This window comes from Ornithorhynchus anatinus, chromosome 2, assembly GCF_004115215.2.
Source record: "Ornithorhynchus anatinus isolate Pmale09 chromosome 2, mOrnAna1.pri.v4, whole genome shotgun sequence".
Lineage (NCBI taxonomy): Eukaryota > Metazoa > Chordata > Mammalia > Monotremata > Ornithorhynchidae > Ornithorhynchus > Ornithorhynchus anatinus.
In genome coordinates, this window is record NC_041729.1 from 64,509,103 (window position 1) to 64,532,959 (window position 23,857).

Consider the following 23,857-nt stretch of genomic DNA (forward strand, 5'->3'; position numbering starts at 1 on the left):
ACAGAGCAGGGCGGCAGCAGAACTGGGACTAGTCCCAAAATCTCCAGACTACCAGGCCCGTGCCCTATCCACTAAACCTCGCTGCCTCCTGTTAGCTGGAGCAGATTTCTTCCAGTGGGATGGTAGAACAGTCTAGTGGAAACAGCACAGGCCTGGGACTCAGGAGATCGGTGCCTCTGGCCAGAGAAGTGACCGTGGGCAAGACACCTGATCACTCAGGCCTCCGTTTCCTCATCTGTAAAATCGGGATGATAATACTTGCCTCTCCTTAAGGCGCACACACCCTGTGAGGCTGAAATGAGAAGATTGATGGGAAACACTTGGGAAATGTCTAAGAGTGCTCTACAAGTAACGAGGTATTAGTAGTAGAACAAGTAATAGAATAAGCAAGTGGGTGTAAGGACTCCTTTGCTTTATGCGCTTTCGGTATAAGGGAGACAATGTGTTCCCAAGGCTTTTCTGAGTGAGCTTTGCTTTTATGAGATGCTATTTTTAAGACCTAAGACATATTTGACTTTAGAAATACACTTAGAAGGGAGCCCACAATTGTGGGAATTTTCTAACCCACTAACCTCTCCTTCCGGAACTGTTTTTTTCCACCCCCAGAGACCGCATCATGATCACACAGCTTTGCTGACCTACTAATGTCACAGGGAGATCAGTAGGTAGCTCCCGTTCTTTAAATTCATTCCTATCATTATGCCAAATCTAAATGAAAAATTCATTCCTCACATAAAGGATTCATTCACTTAAGGCCAAGTACAAGCATTCCGTAGGACACTGAAGAGGGCCATAACTGCTCAGCATACACCTTTGGACATTTGATATTAGGCCCATCCCCAACCCCCCAGCACTTATTTACACACCTTTACGTTGTATATTATAAATTACCTATTTATTCATATTAACATCTGTCTCTCCCTCTAGACTGTAAGCTCGTTATGGAAAGGGAACGTTCCTGCTAATTCTGTTGGCTTGTACTCTCCCGTGCTTAATGGACGGCTGTGCTTATAATATGCGCTCAATAAATACGGTTGATCGCTTCACAACTGGAAGCAGTAGCCCTCCACTCCCACCGCATTAGACTGTAAGTTCTTTGAGGGCAGAGATGGTGTCTACCAACTCCCAAAGTTATACTGTACTCTCCCAATGCTTAGGATTAGTGCTCTACAAATCTGGGCTCTATAAAGACCATCGACTGATAAGCACCTTCTAGCCCAAATTCTCAATAAGCCTGCATTCAACTGCCTTGTAGAAGGGATATGCCTATGCCTGTCAAAGGTAAGATAAACCAAAGGATCATTCAAAAGCCAAAAACCAAGTTGAAAAATAAAATCCGAGGCTCTGACACTTGCAATCACACAGAGTCCACCCTTTAACAAGCAATGGAAAGAACCTCATGAGGTCAGCCGGTCAGGCCCCACGATTTTGGCAGAGAGTGGCTTCTCCCTTCTTTTAATATCTCCAATCAATCCACCAATCGATCGTATTTATTGAGCGCTTACTAGTGCAGAGCACTGTACTACATGCTTGGTGAGAACAATACAACAACATGACATATTGCCTGCCCACAACGAGCTTACAGTCTAGAGGGGGGGTTCCGCCACGCCTCTTAGGCACATCTCCTCTAAGAGGCCTTCCCTGAATAGGCCCTCCTTTCCTCTTCTCCCACTCCCTTCTGCATCGCCCTGACTTGCTCCCTTTATTCATCCCCCACAGAACTTATGGACATAGCTGTAATTTATTTATTTCTATTCATGCCCGTCTCCCCCTCTAGACTGCAAGCTCATTGTGGAGAGGGAATGTGTCTGTTAGAATGGAAGACTGTACTCTCCCAAGCACCTAATACAGTGCTCTTCACAAAGCGTTCAATAACTATGACTGGCTGACTGACCATTCATTCAATAGTATTTATTGAGCGCTTACTATGTGCAGTGCACTGGACTAAGCGCTTGGAATGTACAAACCGGTAACAGATAGAGACAGTCCCTGCCCTCTGACGGACTAGCCAGTTTTACTCTTTTATTTTCTTGAGTCCTTCCTTGTGTCCATCCTAAATCTCTCCTGCTTTCCTTTAAGCCCATTCCCTCATTTTCAGGCTCCATATCTTTAATACCCACTCTGGAAAACCAACTACCTTCTCACTTCCTGGTGGTCTTAGTAAACAGGAGATAAACAAGCATTTCTCAGCAACTGATCCCACACCCTAGAGTCTGATTTCATTTTTTAAAATTAGAAATAATTAGGCGAGTCTATCCTTGATCATTCCCGGGGTTGGATATCTAGTTTGTGGATCATCCATTCACCTGGAGAAGCAATGTGACCTAGTGGAAAGAACCCCAGCCTAGGGATGAGAAGATCTGGATTCTAAATCTGATTCCGCCACTTGTCTGATGTGTGACCTTGGACAAGTAGCTTCACTTCTCTGGACTTCAGATTCCTCATCTGCAAAATGGGGATGAAGACTCTGAGCCCCATGTGGGACATGGACTGTGTCCAACCTGATTAGCTTCTACCTACACCAGCACAGTGCTTAGTGTAGTGCCTGGCACATAGTAAAGGCTGAACAAATACCATAAAGGGGACAGGGAGAGGGGCGGTGCTGAATAATAGCATACGACCCCAAAATAGCTTCAGTGAAGCCTGTGGAACACATTTCACCTTTACAGGCACACGCCCTAGCTGTTCATAGTTTGGTGACTGGTGACAAGATTCTCCCCAGAATTTAAAAAAAACAATGGTTCACTGATCTGTCATCATGCTATCTGATACAGTGATCATAAAATTAATCTGATATTCCAAGAAGGCAAATTCATCCTAAAGTCCATACAACAGTAGAAGATAGTACAGGATATGTGAACCATTTAGACACCCAACCACATGGGGTGGTTTATCAAGCTAGGATAGCCTAATCTAATCTGGGCTAAGAATGTCAAGGGAGAAACTAAGACAGAAAATTAAATTGCAGCCAGCTGTGACCACACCATTAGGTATTATAAAGTCTCGCATCCACTGGGCTCTTTTTGATTGTGTTAATCTGCTTCACAATAAAGCTAGTGTGGTAGCCTGGGAGTCAGAAGACCAGGGTTCTAAACATGCTTCTCTGTACCTCATTGTCCTCATCTGTAAAACGGTGATTCAATACCTGTTCTCCCTCCTACTTTTACTGTCAACCCAAAGAGGACCAGATCATCTGATCTGATGATTTTGCATCTCCCTCTGCCCATATTACAATGTTTAACACATAGCAAGCACCCTCTCAGCCCTAATTTTCTCCATCCATAAGTTAAGGTCCATTACAATTCAAATTCCAACCTGCGCTAAGAAGGTCTCTGGTCTCCCTCACGATAGATTTAGCTTCTTCGGTGCAGGAAGCATGTCTATCAACTCTACTGCTTAGTATGCAGCTCTGCACACAGTAAATGCTCAATACTATTTACCGATAGATTACAGGCCATTTAAAATTGCCATCTGAGAAGAGCAGTACCCCCAAAAAAATCTTAAAAGGCAATTAAACTGGCAAGCACTATTAGCTTGGGTTTGGACATCAACATATGTATCAGCCGTAACTGCTAACTAAAAATGAATACTTCAAACCAAGAAAGCTGCTACAGAATTTCAAAAATGCAGGCAATTTAAAACCTATTTACCTCCTTTTTAGCTTTGGATAGGTCTTTTTTGCAGACCGCTGAAGTCCTCCATTCAAAGTAATGCCCGCAGTCTGTTGATGTTACAAATTCAGGAGTCCCCTATTTTGAAAGGTCATAAAAGAGTACACATCAGTATTTCATTTTTAAAATTCCAAGATACCAGAGAATGAAATGCGATACATAAAAGGAATGATGCTCCAGAAGGAAAAAACACCTTCAGAATACCACCCCATATACCTCAGCCTAGAATTCATAAGTTATTTGAATGCCCCAAAAAGCCCAAATTTTAAATCGCTGAAGAGTCGCCTGATTTGGTTTCAAATCATGTCTTTAGGTCAATGGCAGAAGTACCCCTGGCAGTTCCAGATGAGGTTACCTAGTTAACAAAAAGTCTTTCCTCTCAAAATTTCAGATTTTTTTATTTCCCAGCAATACACTGTCCAAGCTAATCAAGAACTACTTCTTAGATTTCACAAAAGAGGCCCATTTTTCCAAAAGTTCATCCTTTAAGCATGCTTCAGGTTTGGTTAGCATCCCTTCCGAGAAAGAGAGAGAATTTCCTACCTAATTTTAGATTGCTAAACACTAGGTACCACTACGGTTCACTATATTTGCTACTACTGTGCTACTAAGGGATCCTCTTGACTGTGAGCTCACTGTGGGCCAGGAATGTGTCTGTTGTTCTTTTGTACTCTCCCAAGCACTTAGTACAGTGTTTTTCACACAGTAAGCGCTCAATAAATACGACTGAATGAATGGATCAGGCCCAACAGATGTGACCATATGTACACCTCCACACTTCATTCTTCCGTCGTTAAATTCTGCAGGCATCTAATCTGAAATGTCTTCAATCTGGCTCCCAGCTAAAATTAAAATGCCAGCTGGACTGCATTCTAAAAGAGCTCTCTGCTAGTGACAGCCATGCACTGAAGTTCAAAGTTTGTGCAATTTTCACACTGTTTCAAAGTTTGTGCAATTTTCACACTGTTTGACACACTAGATTTGAGGATCTGTTTCAACGCAAAGTTCTGGGGTGGAGAATCAAATGTTTGACACCCCCATACAAAGGTGCACTGAATTTTCAAGAGCGCAGCGGCTGGAGTTTAGGCTAAAGCCGGCGTTCAATGGATAATTACATCTGAATTGATACGAAGAATGTCTGGGGAGCTTAGTGAGAGATTCTCATCCGGTCAATGAGGGAAACAGGTCAGTTAAGCGAGCTGGTTATGGGCAGGACATGTGCCCGCTAAATCTGTAGAGTTCTCTGCACATACTAAGCGCTCAGTAAATACTATTGACTGCTTAGTGCAGAAACCAAGTTGTCTGCTTTACAAATGCAAAGCCGCATTACTGTTGCATAGAGCGCTGCCTTGCTCAATTCCACTGTTGCATCAGCGACAAGGCCGGCCAGTGCAAATCTGTGTAAAGAAAAGGCTCCTTGTTCTAGGCTCCTTATAGAATTGGGTTCTCTTTACACATGTGGAAAGATCATGGGCTTGGGAGTCAGATGACATGGGTTCTAATCCTGGCGCCGCCACTTGTGTGCTGTGAGACCTTGGGAAAGCCGCTTAGCTTCTCTGTGCCTCAGTTACCTCATCTGGAAAATGGGGACTGAAACGGTGAGCCTCGAGTGGGACGAGTGAGAAGCAGCATGGCTCAGTGGAAAGAGCCCGGGCTTGGGAGTCAGAGGTTATAGGTTCGAATCCCTGCTCTGCCGCTTGTCAGCTGTGTGACTGTGGGCAAGTCACTTCACTTCTCTGTGCCTCAGCTGCCTCATCTGTAGAATGGGGATTAAGACTGTGAGCCTCACATGGGACAACCCGATTACTCTGTATCTACCCTAGAGTTTAGAAGAGTGCTCTGCACATAGTAAGCGCTTAACAAATACCAACATCATTATTATTATTATTAGAGAAGCAGCGTGGCTCAGTGGAAAGAGCACGGGCTTTGGAGTCAGAGGTCATGAGTTCAAATCCCAGCTCTGCCACTTGTCAGCTGTGTGACTGTGGGCGAGTCACTTAACTTCTCTGTGCCGCAGTTACCTCATCTGTAAGACTGTGAGCCCACGTGGGACATCCTGATTCCCCTGTGTCTACCCCAGCGCTTAGAACAGTGCTCGGCACATAGTAAGCGCTTAACAAGTACCAACATTATTATTATTATTATTATTATTATTACAACCTGATTACCTTGTATCTACCCCAGCATTTAGAACAGTACTTGGCACAGAGTAAGTGCTTAACAAATACAACAACAATAATAATAATAATAATAATAGCACAAAGGTTAGTCTCTCTCAGTCATATATGACAATGGCTCCAAAACCTCCCTTCCCCTCCTGGACATTCCCAATTACATTTAAAAAATACAAAATACATGGAAAAGTCCAGAAGGGAAAAGGACTTTAAGTTATTTTACATATAAAGTCACCCCCTCTTGTCTCCCTCTCTTCCTCAGTTCTAGGTAACCTGCCTTATTCCTAAAAAAATTTACATGCATTTGTATATAAATTTTATATACATGTAAATAGGGCAAATTATTCATAGCACAGAAAGAGATGTTTTAATATTTACTAAGATAAACATTTATTTATATTAATGTCTGCCTCCCCCTCTAGACTGTAAGCTCTTTGTGGGCAGGGAATGTGTCTATTATAAAGTATTTTCCCAAACACTTAGTACAGTGCTCTGTATAAGGAATACAACTAACTGACAACATGTAAAAATAACTTTAAATATCCACTGGAAATACATTAGTGCTGACTCCATGCTTAGGGAGAAGCAGCATGGTATCATGCATAGAGCACGGGCCTGGGAGTGAGAAGGTCATGGGTTCTAATGCCGGCTCCACCACTGGTCTGCTGTGTGACCTTGGGGAATTCACTTCACTTCTCTGGGCCTCAGTTACCTCATCTGTAAAAATGGGGATTAAGAGTGGGAGCCCAATGTGGGACAGAGACTGTGTTCAGCCTGGTTAACTTGTATCTACCCAGGTGCTTAAAATAACGCTAGGCACATAGTAAGTGCTTAACAAGTACAACAATAATAATAATATAATAATGACAGTACTTGTTAAGTCTCAATTTCTCTGATCTCACCGGGCTAACTGCAAGACAACTGGTAAGATAGCTTAAGTCGCTCTCTGTCCATCTATCTGCAAGCTTTGGGACCCTCTAAATTTCTCTAGCCGGGAGAGGGGAGAAAGGGAAGGGAAAGCTTATTGCAAGAGCATGAGCCCCAAGTTTCAGGAGCTGGTTCCCACATATTCAACCTAGTCCTCCCCTCTTTAATTTTACCCACGAGCACTAATGAACTCTGGACCCTGAAATACTGTACTCTACATCAAGCGCTTAGTATAGTGCTATGCACACAATAAGAGCTCTATAAATATCATTCACTGATTGGGTCTGAAAAAAACTCTTTCAAGAATCCACCTAAAGAAGAGACAGATTGGACCCAATAATAGCATCCCTTGTTTGGGGGGGAGGCGGGAAGGAATGAGTGAGTGTGTGAGTGAGTGAGTGTGTGAGTGAGTGAGTGCGTGTTTTAAAGGCACTGCTTCAACACAATTGTAATTATTCAGAGCTTAAAGCTGTAGCCTGTAAGGTCCTTGTGGGCAGGGGATGTGTCTACCAACTCTACCAACAGAGAAGCAGTGTGGCTTAGTGGAAAGAGTACAGGCTTGGGAGTCAGAGGTTGTGGGTTCCAATCCCAGCTTCACCACTTGTCTGCTGTGTGACCTTGGGCAAGTCACTTAACTTCTCTGTGCCTCAGTTACTCATCTGCAAAAAGAGGGATTAAAAAATGTGAGCCCCACTCTATCTACCCCAGCGCTGAGAACAGTGCTCAGCACATAGTAAGCGCTTAACAAGTACCATAGTTATTATTATTAACTCTGCTGTATTGTATTCTCCCAAATGCTTACTACATGCTCTGCACACAGAAGCACTCAATAAATTCCACTGATTGCTAGACAGAGAAGAGAGCACTAAAAATATAAAGTCAGTCTTTACAGCACAACAGTACTGTTATGAACCCCTAATACACCCATCACCTCAAATTCCAGTCATCTGTTATATCTGTATTTTGGGGTTTGCACAAAAATGTGGTTTTAGGGACTTTCTTTGCAGGGGGATGAAGCACCAAACAGCTAGACTGCAAGCTCACTGTGGACAGGCAATGCGTCTACCAACTGTTGTATTGTTCTCTCCCAAGTGCTACTTAGTACAGTGCTCTGCACACGGTAGAACGCAGTAGATACCACGGATGATGACGATGAAAAACAAGGAAAAAGAGTCACTAGTGTTGACTAACCAGTGTTTTTCCACACGAGAAGCTGATGCTACTCATCACTGGATGTGAAGCCCCTTGCTGGACACAGGGAACCGTTGTGTTGAATTCCAGGAGGTATTTAGATCTACTCTTCAAAGATGAGTCACCTGTTGGAAAGAGAGAATAAAAAGGGAAAAGGCACACATGACTTTCTGAGCACATTTTTCACATCTATTGGAAGTCAAGCTCTACGTCTGAGTTACGCAAGCTAGTGAAAATGTTATTGCGAATGATGGGGATATTGGCTAACTGCTTACTTGGTGGCAAACGCTGGGCTAGGCGCTGGAGTAGGTATATGAAAATCAGATCAGATACAGCTCCTGTCCCACCTGGGGCTCACAGTCCAAGATGGGGGAAGGGAGGAGAGACCCTGTATCTCTGTTCAGATAAGAAAAGCTTAGATATTTCTATTACAACACCTTATTTAAGGGCAGTAAAAACGTCCACCCGGAGTTCCCATCTGGAAAATTCCACTAACCAGACGTTTCTGGGGGAAAAGCCGTAGGGAAGCAGGAGGGCCTAGTGGAAAGATCATGGACCTGGGAGTCAGAAGTCCTGGGTTCTCATCACAGCTCCACCACTTGCCCAGGGTCACACAGGAAACAAGCCTCTTAATTTCTCTGTATCCGTTACCTCATCTGTCAAATGGGGATGAAGAGAGTGAGCCCCATGTGGGGCATGGACTGTGTCCAACCTGATTATCTTGTATCTAACCCAGTGCTTAATATAGTACAGTACATAGTAAGCTCTTAACAAATACCATTTTAAAAAAAAAGAACAAAGTGTATAAATATTAAAGGAATAGCTCAGCTCTGGGAGAAATGGGTTCAGTGTTCTACTTAATACTACCTGAAGTATGTTTTTTTGGTCCAAGCCACTGAATTTTGAAAGTGCTCTGCTTTAGATCCATCATGTGACAAATGTTACCAAATTTCAAAAGGGGAAAAAAATCTGAATTCTCCAGAATACCCCCATACCTAGACTATCCAAAGCAGAGTGAAACAATAACAGTGACAATAATTATGGCATTTGTTAAGTGCTTACTATTTGACAGGCACCGTACCAAGTGCTGGGGTAGATACAAGCTAAGGGGGTTAGACATTCCCTGTCCCACGTGGGGCTCACAGTCTTAATCCCCCTTTTTAAAGATGAGGTAACTGAGGTTCAGAGAAGGGAAGTGACTTACCCAAGGTCACACAGGAGACAAGTGGCAGGCCCGGAATTAGAAGCCATGACCTTTTGACTTCCAGGCCCATGCTCAACCACTGCTCCATCCAAACGAAAGCTGGATGATGTTTTCCCCATAATAAGGAGCTCCATCAAGCTGCACTGTAGAATTGGACCCTTCCGTTAGAACATTTTAGCCTTTCCACTAGTTACAAAAGCAGTCCGTGAGGGCTGTGAGGGCAGCAGGGTCCTTGAGCTTTACCACTTGACAAGAAGGACCCCCTCGGGATCTTCCCCGTTCCCTCCATACAAGCACCTCTCCACAAACATTATTCTTGAATCTAACCCCCTTTTCTCCTAGATACAGAGATGGGAATTGAAAGGGGGTTGGCGAAGCCTATCCAACATCAACCTTCCAAGATAGGGACATAAAGATTACATTCCACAAGGCGAAGCAAACAAGCTCCCTAGGGGGAGGGGATGTGTTTACCAACACTGCCACTTTATACTCTCTTAAGTACTTAGTACAGTGCTCGGCATACAGTAAGCACTCAATAATAATTATTGACTGAGTAAGGTGTGGAGGGAAATATACCGGAATGGAAATCCATCCAATGTTTTCACAATCATTAGGCTTTGGTCTTCCCTTTTATACTAGCTTCTGGCATCTGGAAGGTCTTTTCTGTTCATGCTAATTTAATTTCAAATTCTCTCCCTTTGGCCGTCCGGCTGTTAACTTGTCAGCCTTCTGAATAGGTAAAGTGGGCAGGGCACAGTTCAACCAACTCTATTGCACTGTAATAATAATGTTGGTATTTGTTAAGCGCTTACTATGTGCAGAGCACTGTTCTAAGCTCTGGGGTAGATACAGGATAATCAGGTTGTCCCACTTGAGGCTCGCAGTCTTCATCCCCATTTTGCAGATGAGGGAAGTGAGGCCCAGAGAAGTTACGTGACTTGCCCACAGTCACACAGCTGACGAGTGGCAGAGCCGGGATTCGAAACCATGACGTCTGGCTCCCAAGCCCGGGCTCTTTCCACTAAGCCACGCTGCTTCTCATTGTACTGTCCCGACCACTTAGTACAGTGCTCTGCACAAAGTAAGGGCCTTATCACACCGCTTAGTGCATGCTCTGCACACAGTAAGCGCTTGAATACCACCAATTCGATTCTCTAGACTGTAAGTTCCTCGTGGGCAGGGTAGAAATGTGCCGGTATTTCTCCTGTATTCTACTCTCCCAGCTGCTTAGTACAGTCTCTGCATGCAGTAACCGTTCAATAAATACCACTGATCAATTAAACACACTAGCCATAGTCCCAAGATACTAGCCACACGGCAAAGGAAGCTAACCGAAAAACCCCACATGGGCAAAAAGACGAAGAGTTCACTAAAGAATCATTTCACTAGACACAGAGAGGAAATACCCAGTGATCCTGGGAATTGGGAGACCTGGGACCTAATTCCAATACTACCACTGGAATTCTGAATGTCCCTCAATTTCCTTTCCCCCTTTAGACTGTGAGCTCCTAGTGGACAGGAAATGTGATTATAAAACTCTGTTTTATTGTATGCGCCCAAGTGCATAGAACAGTACTCTGTCCAGTAAGTGCTCAATAAATACCACTGATTGATTCATTTTCTCATCTGCAGAATCAGTTTAATAATAACTGACTCTCCCTACCTCAAGGAGATTTTGTGATGACAAAATGAGCCGGGGAATGCAAGAGCTTCAAAGTCTGCCACTTCTCTGCTGCGTGACCTTCGGTGAGTCATTTAACTTCTCTGTGCCCAGTTATCTCACCTGTAAATTGGGGATTAATAATACAAGTCCCATGTGGGACATGGACTGTGTCCAACCTGATTAGCTTGCATCTACCCCAGCACTGAGTACAGTGATCGGCACTTAGAAAGCGCTTAATAAATATCATTTTTTAAAAAAGACTGTAAAAAATATTTACACCTCCGTTCAAATTTCTTCAACCTTTTATTTTTGAACTACGGTTTGATCTACAGTACAGGTCTAATTGACAATGCCATTTTACTCTGACAACTCAACCACGAGAATAAAACTGAGTAAAAATCAAGTCTTCCTTGATTTCTCCCCCACCTCAAAAGGACAGATTTGAATGATAACCAAAGATCCACTCAAGGTAATCCTCAATTTATCTAAAACAGAGCCAACATTTCTGTGATCAAAACAAAAGCTCCAACTGAAAGGTTGGATTTTAATAAATACAATGGGCCTAGGAAATTGAGAGCTAATCTTGTCAAAGCTCTGACACTGATCCCATTAAGATAACGAAACATCTTCATCCTGGTAAATGCAGACCAAAATGGGTATTGAGGACTGTAAATATGTGAAAAATGACCTTTCTCTTAATGATGCTCAGAAATTCCATTAAGATCTTGCAAATATAGACTGACATTAAAAAAAAAATGACTTCACTCATTCTATCAAGTGTATTTACTGAGTGTTGACTGTGTACAGGGCACTGTATTAAGTGCTAGCGAAAGTACAATACAGAGTTGGTAGACACATTCCCGGTCCACAGTGCTTCAATCGAAGAGCCAGAGGAGCCGGTGACAGCTGAAAAGTCAATTCTAGAATCAAATCCTAGAATATTCCTCTGCACGTGACCTGTTCATTTATGAAAAAAATGTATTACAAATAATTTAAATGGGTAAATACTCTAACCAGTGTTTTGTACTTAAAACATCTGCTATGGAAAAGGCTTGGAAGTATTACTTACCAAGTACAAAAGACACTTATCTTAGACTTAGCAAACCAAAGATATATAAAAATTTGGTTCCAATGTAGATTTGGAAGAGACTAGTTCATCCCACCTTCCTACATATGATGATGATGGCATTTGTTAAGCGCTTACTATGGGACAAGCACTGTTCTAAGCGCCAGGGGGATACAAGGTAATCAGATTGACCCACATGGGGCTCACAGTCTTAATCCCCATTTTACAGATGGAGGTAACTGAGGCACAGAGAAGTTAAGTGAGTTGTCCAACGTCACACAGCTGACATGTGGCGGAGCCGGAATTAGAACCCATGACCTCTGACTCCCAAGTCCGTGCTCTTTCCACTGAGCAACGCTATATCAGCCTGACCGTGGAATAACAGGAAATAGTTGGTTTCCATTTCCTTACCCGGTATGACATACCATGGAACCCCCTCCTCGGAGTCGGAGAGAGCTAATTTCAACCTCTTCTCTCATTCGGTCTCATGCTGTGCCAGCTTTTCTGGATCTTTTCCAAAGGTCAGGAAAGGGGAAAGGATCCTCTCTGGAAGAAGTCTAATCTCATATTAACTGGCTATAAGCGCATCGGTACAGTTAGGGCTCTGTGGTTCACTTACACTTTTTTTTTAATTTTAAGAACGTAAACGTATGATGAATCCACAACTTTTCAAATTCAAACTGCAAACTTTTCAAAGGTGGAAGAAAATGAAGAGTTGGAATGAGAGGCTCAAGCGGCCTGACCTAGGGGATAGAGTTCGGGCCTGGAAGTCAGAAGGACCTGGGTTCTAGTCCCAGTTTCGCCACTTGTCTGCTGCGTGACCTTGGGCTAGTCACTTCTCTTTTTTGTGCCTCAGTTCCTTCATCTGTTGGACATGGACTGTGTCCAACCTGATTAACTTGGATCTACCCCAGCACTTAGTACCGGGCCTGCAACATAATAAGCGCATAAATACCATTAAAAAATAAATAATAATAATAATGTTGGTATTGGTTAAGCGCTTACTATGTGCAGAGCACTGTGCTAAGCGCTGGGGTAGATACAGGGTAATGAGGCTGTCCCACGTGAGCCTCACAGTTAATCCCCATTTTACAGATGAGGTAACTGAGGCACAGAGAAGTGAAGTGACTTGCCCACAGTCACACAGCTGACAAGTGGCAGAGCCGGAGTCGAACCCATGACCTCTGACTCGGAAGCCCAGACTCTTTCCACTGAGCCACGCTGCTTCTCTGTGAGAAGTGAGAAATGAGACAGTGCACACAACTGCCAATGGATCAGAACCAAATTGGGCTCACCTGACAAAGATTCCCAGCACACTGATCAATCGCTGGTAGGTACTGATCACTTACTATGTTCAGAGCACTGTACTAAGTGCTTGGGAGAGTACAATACACCAGAATTAGCAAAGTTCCCTGTCCAAAAATTGAGGATTTAGTATGTGCAGAGCACTGTATGCTCAACCAAGGAGACTGTAAACTCCTTGGGGGCAGGGAATGTTATATTGTACTCTCCTAAGCACTTAGTGCAGTGCTCTGCACACAGTACGCATTCACTAAATACTAAATATATATATATATATATATATAGACTGAATGAATTGCGAGAATACAATGCACCAGAATTAACAGATTGGCAGATTCCCCCACCCATAAGGAGTTTACAGTCTAGAGAGGAGCTTACAGTCTGATCAAGATAATCACAAAGCTGGCTACAAGGTGCTGGAAAAGATGGGCTCATCCAACCCCTGCCTCTACGCATTTAAATCTGATACACTCTGTGCTCCCAAAAGGAGGACAAATCCCCCATTATGGAAAGTTTGCATCACACATCAACGATTTTTCATTCATCCATTCATTCAATAGTATTTATTGAGAGCTTACTATATGCAGAGCACTGTACTAAGCGCTTGGAATGAGCAAGTCGGCAACAGATAGAGACAGTCCCTGCCCTTTGATGGATTTACAGTCTACTCGGGGAAGACAGGCAGACAAGAACAATGGCAATAAATAGAGTCAAGGGGAAGAACATCTCATAAAAACAATGGCAACTAAATAGAATCAGGGTGATGTACATGTTTATGTTTATTTAAATGTTTAAACAAAATAAACAAAATAAATAGGGTGATGAAGATATATACAGTTGAGCGGACGAGTACACGTGAAGCCCTTACTTTGTGCCAAGCACTGTACTGAGCACTAGGGTAGGTAACAAGATAATCAGCTCAGCTCCCCCATGAAGGTCACAGTCTAGGTAATAAATCCCAAATGAGGCTCACAGCTTTCCAGCACCACAACACAATCTAGCCAGACATTTGTCTGCTGAAAGAAGTGCATTTCTAAATTCCCTACCAACTGACTACCCAATATGCACAGTGACACATTTTGGAACTAACTGTAACCCCTTCTGGCCTAGTGGAAAGAGCACAGCCCTGGGAATCTAGAATACCTGAGTTCTAATCCCAGCTCCACCACTTGTCTGCTAGGAGGCCTTGGGTAAGTCCCTTCACTTCTCTGTGCCTCAGTCCTTCGGCTCTAAAATGAGGATTAAGACTGTGAGCCCCATGTGGGATTCAGATTCTGCCCAACCTATTTTTATCTTTTATCTTCCCCAGGGCTTGCTTAGTACAGTGACTGGCACGTAGTACGCATTTTACTGATGTCATTAGGGGTGGGCACGGGTGGCTAAGCAACAATGCTTTTGCTGAGCGAGGGCTACATCAATAAAAAAGTAAACTGTGGATGCCAACCCGGAACTTGGAACCATTACAAAAACAGCAGTGCCAATCCAGTGGTCAGTCAGGTGCCTTTTTATTTTTTAACATGGTTGAATGCTTCCCTGTGCCAGGCTCTGTACTAAACTTTAATCACGGCTCTGCTACTTCAGTCATTCAATGGTATTTACTGAGCACCAACTAGGTGCATGTGCAGAGGAATGTACTAAGTGCTTGGGAGAGTACAACAGAATTAGCAGACACATTCCCATAACAAATATAGAGTCTGTGTGAAATTGAGCAAGTCACATCACTTCTCTGGGCCTCAGTTTACCTCATCTGCTAAATAGGGACTAAGGTTATAAAACCCCATGTGGGACATGGGCTGCGATCAGCTTGATGAGCTTTTATCTGCCCCACTGCTTAGAACAGTGCAGGCACCTCGGAGGACTGGATTAAAGATGCCCTAACCCTATCCACCAAAATCACAGACTTCCAGAAGAGGTTTGGACACCACCTGGTCTACTTCATTTGATTCGATTAAAGCAGTGGGGCCTAAAGGAAAGAGCATGGGCTGGGATTCAGAGGACCTGGGTTCTAATCCCAGCTTCATCACTTTTCTGTGGTGAGAATTAGGACAAGTCACTTCACCTCTCTTTGACTCAGTTGCCTCATCTGATAAATGGCAATTCAACACCTGCTCTTCCTCCTACTTAGACTGTGAGCCTCATGTGGGACCTGATGATCTTCTAACTACCCCATTGCTTAGTACAGTGCAGCTCAGAAAGTACTACAATTATTATTACTATGCAAACACCAGTTAATGTGGCTTTCTAATCCACTCTCTCCAACTGGATCTCATCAATGTACATTTTGCTTCATAGATAAAGTCTTATTTGGACAAAATCACAACTTTAACAGACAATTTAAAGCATAACATACTTGCTAAAATCAAGAGTTTGGTTAAGAAACATATTTTTCTTTCTATTCTCTACCCTATATTTAGGCAAATTTTCTCTAATCAAATAATCTGACCTATGGAAAATAATATATCCTGGCATAATTTAGCTCAGAAACAATAGCTTTAAAATAAGACTTGGGCTACTGACAACTGAAAGATACTAACAAATGTCAAAGTATTGTGTAACCCCAATTTATAGATTTATCACTCATTTACCCATTCCCACTCCACAGGAACATACAGAATTAGAAAAACAGCTCATTCGCTCTGTTCCTTCATCTGTAAAATGGACATTAAGCCTGTAAGCCCCACGAGGACAAGGACTGTGTCCAACCTGATTAACTTGTGTCTACCCCAGTGCTTGATACAGTGCCTATCACATAGTAAATGCTTAACAAATGCCATTAAAAAAGTATGTCACCTATTGGACATCTAGTACGCCAGTAATGCAATTTTGGACAAAACTGTCGTGTGTGTGTGTGTGTGTGTGTGTGTGTGTGTGTGTGTGTGTGTCTCAAATTAACACAGGGAACATTAAAAGGTGTGGAAAAGGCAGCCATACTAGGTTTGATTGTCTTAGGAAGCTTTTCTGAAGGGTCTGAACTCAGTGTGAAGGGGAAAAAACACTGTGCTTATAACTGTCATGCAAATGATTCCTCAAAAATGAGCCAAGAAACAGTTTCACATTAGTGGGAAGGCTGGCCAATCAGTGCTGGAAAATTTCAAAACTTCCCACATTGTTAGAACCTTACAGTAGAAACATCGATGAACTTACCTACTGAATGATAGCCTTTTTTCATTGAGTCATATGCACACACAGCACTTGATGACCCACATTGGGTAATATTTACACTGCCACAGAGGTTCATTGTGTAACTTATATTCTTTTCGGTATCAACTGCTTCCCACGTATATCTAAAAGAGGAAAGATAAGCAAACTGTCAGACAACACTTTCTAGAAGTCCATGCCAAATGGCACTGAAATCTAATTAAGTCAGATCTGGTAACCAACGAAAAAAACATGCTAAGCTTGAGACTCTCAAAGACGGTTTCCTAAAGTCTGATCTGATCCTGTCGTGCTACTGCTGTTGAGTCAGATATGAGAATTTAAAACGCCGCCTTTGTGAACAACTGTGTTTTGAGACTAGCAGGAAGATATTCTAATAACTATGAGGAAAATTGGTCTAACCCAGAGGGAAAAGGTTGTACTGGATCATTTTTTCTTTATCAGTCTATTAGCCTATGCAGAACAGTAAACATTGGACACGTTTTTGTAACACTTTAGAAAACAGTAGCTCTGTCTGTGGTAATTAGACCTCAAGTAGTGATAAACAGCATTTCTTCCTTTAAAAAAAAAATCCTAAAACCCAAAAACACTGCTGAGGTCACTGCCACAAGGGCCGGAACAGGAGTTAGTCTTGGTTCTAGCTATATTCACTGGTCAGGCCCCCACGGACAAAACAAAATGAAGAACTTTTTTCTTTCTAATGTTATTTGTTAAGCGCTTACTATGTGCCAGGCACCATACTGAGCATTGGGGTAGATACAAGATAATCAAGTTGGACACAGTCCACATCCCACCCGGAGCTTACAGTCTTCATCCTCATTTTACACGTCAGAAATGAGGTCCAGAGAAATGAAGTGCCTTGCCCAAGATCACACAACAGAAACGTGGCAGGGTCGGGATTCATTCATTCAATAGTATTTATTGAGCGCTTACTATGTGCAGAGCACTGTACTAGGTGCTTGGAATGTACAAATCGGTAACAGAGACAGTCCCTGCCCTTTGACGGGCTTACAGTCTAATCGGGGGAGACAGACAAGAACAACAGCAATAAATAGAATCAAGGGGATGAACATCTCATTAAAACAATAGCAAATAAATAGAATCAAGGTGATGTACATCTCATTAACAAAATAAATAGGGTAATGAAAATATATACAGTTGAGTGGACGAGTACAGTGCTGAGGGGAGAGACGGGAGAGGGGGAGGAGCAGATGGAAAGGGGGGAAAAGAGGGCTTAGCTGAAGAAAGGTGAAGGAGGAATAGAGGAGGAGCAGAGGGAAAAGGGGAGCTCAGTCTGGGTAGGCCTCTTGGAGGAGGTGAGCTTTAAGTAGGATTTTGAAGAGGGGAAGAGAATTAGTTTGGCAGAGGTGAGGAGGGAGGGCGTTCCAGGGCCGCGGGAAGACGCGGCCCGGGGGTCGACGGCGGGATAGGCGAGAACGGGGGACGGTGAGGAGGTGGGCGGCAGAGGAGCGGAGGTGGGCGGCAGAGGAGCGTGAGGGGGAGGGCAGGAGAAAGAGGGAAGGGAGGAGAGGTAGGAAGGAGCAAGGTGATGGAGAGCCTTGAAGCCTAGGATGAGAAGTTTTTGTTTCGTGCGGAGGTCGATAGGCAACCACTGGAGGTTTTTAAGAAGGGTAGTGACATGCCCAAAGCGTTTCTGAAGGAAGATGAGCCGGGCAGCGCAGTGAAGAATAGACTGGAGCGGGGAGAGAGAGGAGGAAGGGAGGTCAGAGAGAAGGCTGACACGATAATCCAGCCGGGATATTATGAGAGCCTGTACCAGTAAGACAGCCGTTTGGGTGGAGAGGAAAGGGCAGGTCTTGGCGATATTATAAAGGTCAGACCAGCAGGTAACCCAGGTCCTCTGAATCCCGGGCCCGTGCTTCTTTCCAATAGGTCATGATGCTTCTCTAGGACTTAAGGACCCAGGAATTATCCTGTTCGTTCAAGGAAAAAAAAATTGCTTTTGATTCATTAGACTCTGTGAACAACTGTTTGCTCTCCAAAGGCCTCTTCCCCGCTGCTTTCGAACATGCCCATCTCTCCCCTATCCTAAAAAATAAACCCAGAGCCTGAGGGGACTGGGTTGGAGACCTCCCGGCCTGCCTCACCCTGGCCACCCAAATCGGCTTGGGAGCCGCTGCAGGGGGGTGGGATGTCCAGGGAGGACCTGAGTTCTAATTCCGCCTGTGCCACCTGTCTGCCGTGGAAGCTGAGGCAAGTCACTTTGCTTCACTCTGCCTCAGCTGAAAAATGGGGTTTAAATACCTGTTCTCTGTTCTACTTAGACTTTGAGCTCCATGTCGGACTGGGACTTAATGACCTTCAATCTATTCCAGCCCGAAGAGCCAGCACACAGTAAGCACTTAAATAGCACAATTGGAAATGTGCTATTACAACTCAGTTATAGTGATATAGTATCAGAGTATTGCCACTCTCCTAAGTGCTTAGGACAGTGCTCTGCACACAGAAAGCCCTCAATAAATGCATGAGTGATGGTTTGCAAACTGACAAGGTAACATATGTCACTTAACCTACCTCCTCCCTCCCTTCCCCCTCTTTCCTCCACCTCCTCATCCCCTCCGTTTCAAGTCACCCACCAACCTGGTCACTATCAACACTTGCCACTCATAACCACCCCCTTACCATGCAGAGAAGCAGCGTGGCTAAGTGGATAGAACACGGACCTGGGAGTCAGAAGGACCTGGGTTCTAATCCCAGCTCTGCCACATGTCTGCTGTGTGACCTTAGGCAAGTCACTTATCTTCTTTGTGCCTCAGTTACCTTATCTGGAAAATGGGGATAAGAGTGTGAGCCCCATGTGGGAAAGGGACTGGGTCCAACTGATTAACTTGTATCTACCCCAGTGCTTAGAACAGGGCTTGGCACATAGTAAGCATTTAACAAGTACTATAATAAAGACTTATTATTTAACCGGTTGCTTTAGTTTCAAATTTAGTTTTGAGGGGCAGCGTGGCTCAGTGGAAAGAGCCTGGGCTTGGGAGTCAGAGGTCATGGGTTCGAATCCCAGCTCTGCCACTTAGCTGTGTGACTGTGGGCGAGTCACTTAACTTCTCTGGGCCTCAGTTACCTCATCTATAAAATGGGGATTAACTGTGAGCCTCACGTGGGACAACCTGATTACCCTGTATCTACCCCAGCGCTTAGAACAGTGCTCTGCACATAGTAAGCGCTTAATAAATACCAACATAAATACCAACATAAAATCACCTGCGGCTATGGCTTAATTACTGGCTATTTTGTGGCTGGCCATTTGTGTCCACTTGTCTTCCCCCATTAGTCTGGGCCTCCTTGAAGACAGGACCTGCATCTTATTCTGTGACGGGGTTTCTAAGACGGCTCCTCAGAAGGGCTTTATAAATGTGGAGGAGGAGGAGGAGGAGGATGACGTTTCCATTCTTCCCCGCTCCCCTGGACCACAACTTGTAGCTGTGACCCTTTTTGGTCCATCCATCCAATTTTATCATCCCTGGACTTTGGGGGTCAACCAGGTGTGGGCCCTGGAACCTCGGCCCCTTAAAAGACCCCCATCAAATTCACCCATTTAGAATACTGACACACACAAACCCCACTTCCCCGGCTCCTGGACGTCTCTCCACTTGTGTCCCACCAGCATCCTGAATTGAGTGTGTCTAAACCTCAACTATTCTCATCATCCCTCCTCCATGTGACTTCCTCATCGCAACGGGCAACACCTCCGTTCTTTCCGCCTCTCAAGCCTGCAACCGCGGCTTTATCTTCGACTCCTCCTTCTCTTCCACACCCCTCTGTCCCCCAAGACTAAGTCTGTCACCAAATGTGGTCAGATCATCTTCCACAACTTTGCCAGAATCCATCCCTTCGTCTCCAACCAACAGCAACCGTGCTGATCCAGGCACTGGTTATATCTCGCCTTGACAACTGCAGCAGCTCCTCAAGGCACTCCCTGCCTATCTGGCTCTTGTCTCTTCCCTGTCCAGTCTCTTCACTCTCCTCCTTGGGTCATTTTTCTAAAATGGCATTCAGTACGCATCTCTCCACTCCTCAACTGAACATTCAATTATTTATATTATTCTTTTTGAGAGTTCTTCTACATCTGCTTCCCCTCCCGCTTTAGAGTGCATGCTCGAGGGCAAGAAATGTCACTTGTTGGCTTCATTATTTCCCAAGGGCGTACCATGCCCCCAAAACATTCCTCTTTCTTTTGTACTCTCCCAAACACTTCTGCACAGGGAATGCACTCAATTGTTTCGACTGATTAATTAACACTGCTGCTTTCTTATGCTCCAGTTATTAAAACCCCTGATCTCAAAGATCTATTCTACAGGCAGGGGCTTTACTTATACTGTCACCAATTGCTACTAATGTGAGGTATTGAGTAACCCTTATGCAAGCAATACAACTAAAATAGCCACAAGCTTAGGCCTGCTTCACTAAGATTGCGTTTTCCTAGGAGATAAGCATGACTGTAGCTTGTCTGTGGCTGGCTAGGCAAAAAACCCACCTCCTACTCAGCCCAAAATTTAGGGTTTTATCTATATTTGAAATGTTTAAAGGATTACCAGAAAGCAGAGAACACAGGGGCAAACACCCCAAGGATGAGGCTGATCAACCAGGCGTAGGAATTCAGTGTCCTGGTTAACCCCAGGAGAAGGTGGCTTGCAAGCATAAGCCCATGAGTGCACGGATTTCACTAGACTAATCCAACCTTGGTATCTTCTGAGAGCTTACTATGGGCAGAGCAGGGAAACAAGCCCTTGAGAGAGTGCAATACATCAGAGTAGGCAATAATGATGGTATTTAAGTGCTTAGTAAAAGTCAAGCACTGTTCTAAGCGTCATGGGCAGGGAATGTACCTATTTATTGTTATAGTGTACTCTCCCAAGCGCTTAGTACAGTGCTTTGCACACAGTAAGTGCTCAATAAATACAACTGAATGAATGAATGAAGCGCTGGGGTATACACAAGCTCATCAGGTTGGACACGGACCCTGACCCAGTTGGGGATCACAGTCTTAATCCCCATGTTACAGATGAGGGAACTGAGGCCAGAGAAATAAAGTAACTTGCCTGAAGTCACCCATCAGGAAAGTGGCAGAGCTGGGGAGAGACACAATCCCTGCCCTCAAGGAACTTAGAGTAGACCAGTGTCGGGCAGGGCGGAAAGGAGGTGGGATTGGGGGGGGGGGGGGGGGCCGGGGGAGGGGGAAAGACTGATTTAAAGTTGGACATTTCCACCCCTAGACCTGATGTATGTGGGGGGTGGGGAGGAGGAGGGAGAAGGGGGAACAGCTCTTAACCTCCTGGTGAATGGGACTCAGGAGAGCTCTTGCCCCAGAGCAAAAGGGAATGTGGAAGGGGCAAGGAAACCAGTGGATAGACTCAATCAATGGTATTTACTGAGTGCTGTGTGCAGGACATTATATTAATGCTAGGGAAAGAATAATACAGTCTGTGCCCAACCAGATAGAACTTGTACCTACTCCAGAACTTATAACAGTGCTTGACACACAGTACTTATGTATCTATCTATAATTAATTTATTTATATTAATGTCTGTCTCCCCATCTAAACTGAAAGCTTGCTGTGGGCAGCAAATGTGTCTGTGTACTGTTACATTGTACTCTCCCAAGTGCTTAGTACCGTGCTCTGCACACTAAGTGCTCAATAATTATGAAAATGAAAGAACAAATGAATGAACAAAGTAAGTTCTTAAATACCATGAAGAAAAAAATAACAGTTGATAGCTGTGAGCCCTGCCCCCAAGAAATTCACAGTCTAAAAGGGGAGACAGATATTAAAACAGATACGGGATAGGGGAAATGGTCGGGTCAAAGCCACACACCCTTCCTGAGGCGGGGGTTGCAGTAGGCCCTCACAGGATAGTGTCAGCCCACACTGACAGCACTACTAGTCCCCCCCACCCCATCCCCCCAAAGCTTGGGTCATCAGGAAGACTGATGCAACCTCCTCATCTAACGGCAACCCTCAATAGCCGCATCTTCAGCTGGGAAAGCCCTATTCCGACTCCTTCTTACACTTTCATAAATTTGAGCTCAAGGGCTAACTCTCTGGAAACAAATGAAACCCCCTGGTAGCTTCCTGAATGAAAACAGCCGACTAAGAGTTGAAATCACTTAATCCTGTCATCATTTATCTCTGAGTACTACTTGGCACTTAAAATAAGTCTGTGCACTTCCTTCCATAAATTTTCAATTCCCCTGACTATTTCTCTCCGCTCTCCACCGGCATCAGCCCTCTCCCTTCCCTGGCCAAAACCGGTGACCTTCTTGACTTCTCCATTGGGGTCCCTAACTGCTATTTGACTCCTGTAAACATAACAGCATTTTCCTTCTCCGCTCCAACCTCGGGCTGGATTCTCCTCCTGCCTCCATGCTTTACCCCTCCTCGATGATAGGCCACACAGCAAACGGAAATCTAAATTCACAATCCATCTGCCCAGTGGTTAGATCAAACGTTGCCTTACAAACCAAAATGCCAAGGTCTGGGGACTTAAGCGCACCAGAAAAATCAAATAGGAAAAAAATGGGGGGTATCAATTAAGCTAATTTATTGAGCACTGGTGTGCAGAGCACAACGTAACAGAGTTGACAGACATTTTCCCTGTCCTCTTGGGGTTTGTCTGCCCCCCCCTACCTAGAATGTAAGTTCCTGTAGCAGTAGAGCAGAGAGGAGCATAGTAATGAAGCTCCATTATGTCTTATCTTGTCCTTTGCTCCATTATTCTAGAACCATCCTATTCTTTTAGAAGAAATTTAATAGTTAATGAAATATTTGGCAGAGCTTGAGCACCAATTCCTTGGCCTGTCTTTTTTTTAAAAATGGTATTTGGTAAGCACTTACTATGTGCCAGGCACTGTCCTAAAATGCTAGGGTAGATAAAAGCTAATTCTTAAGCACAACCTACTGTGAGAAGCCTGCCCCGACTAAGGCCTCTTTCCCTCTTCTCCTACTCCCTTCTGAGTCACCTTTGCACTTTTGTTTTTACTTTATTCACTCCTCCCACAGTCCCACAGCTCTTATGTACACATCTGTAATTACATTAATGTCCATTTCCCCCCTCTAGACTGAGAGCTCATCATGGCATGGAAGTTGGTCTATCTCTGTTATTACTGTACTCTCCCAAGGACTTAATACAGTGCAAGTGCCACTCCAGTGAATACCGTTGATTGAAGGGTGGAAAAAAAAAAAAGACTAAAACGTCTTTACAAAGTTACTGCCTAAGGAAACCAGAACTGTCTTCAAAGGCAACACAAAACGGAAAAAAAAAAAATGCCTCTAGCCCAAACAACAGGTGTAAGAGTAACCTAAATATCCAAGGTCAACTACAATTAAAAACAGAAGTCTCACTGGAACCCACCCTGAAAACCGTTTAAGCACAAGGCTGGCATCGACTATGATGTAAAATCGCTTCTAATCCTTCCACTGGCATTGTCAGAAGTGCTCTCTGTCCAAAATGGGGATCTCCGTGGGCCCAGGGACAACG

General features: G+C 44.1%; 1 protein-coding gene across 1 annotated transcript in view; it reads right to left on the reverse strand.

Moving 5' to 3' along the window:
• The window catches only part of IGF2R (insulin like growth factor 2 receptor), a 158,733-nt gene that overhangs the window by 105,060 nt on the left and 29,816 nt on the right, over positions 1–23,857 (reverse strand). Inside the window, 3 exon segments of the mRNA NM_001127613.1 lie at positions 3,651–3,749; positions 7,964–8,088; positions 16,343–16,482. Coding sequence (NP_001121085.1) covers positions 3,651–3,749; positions 7,964–8,088; positions 16,343–16,482 — 364 coding nt within the window.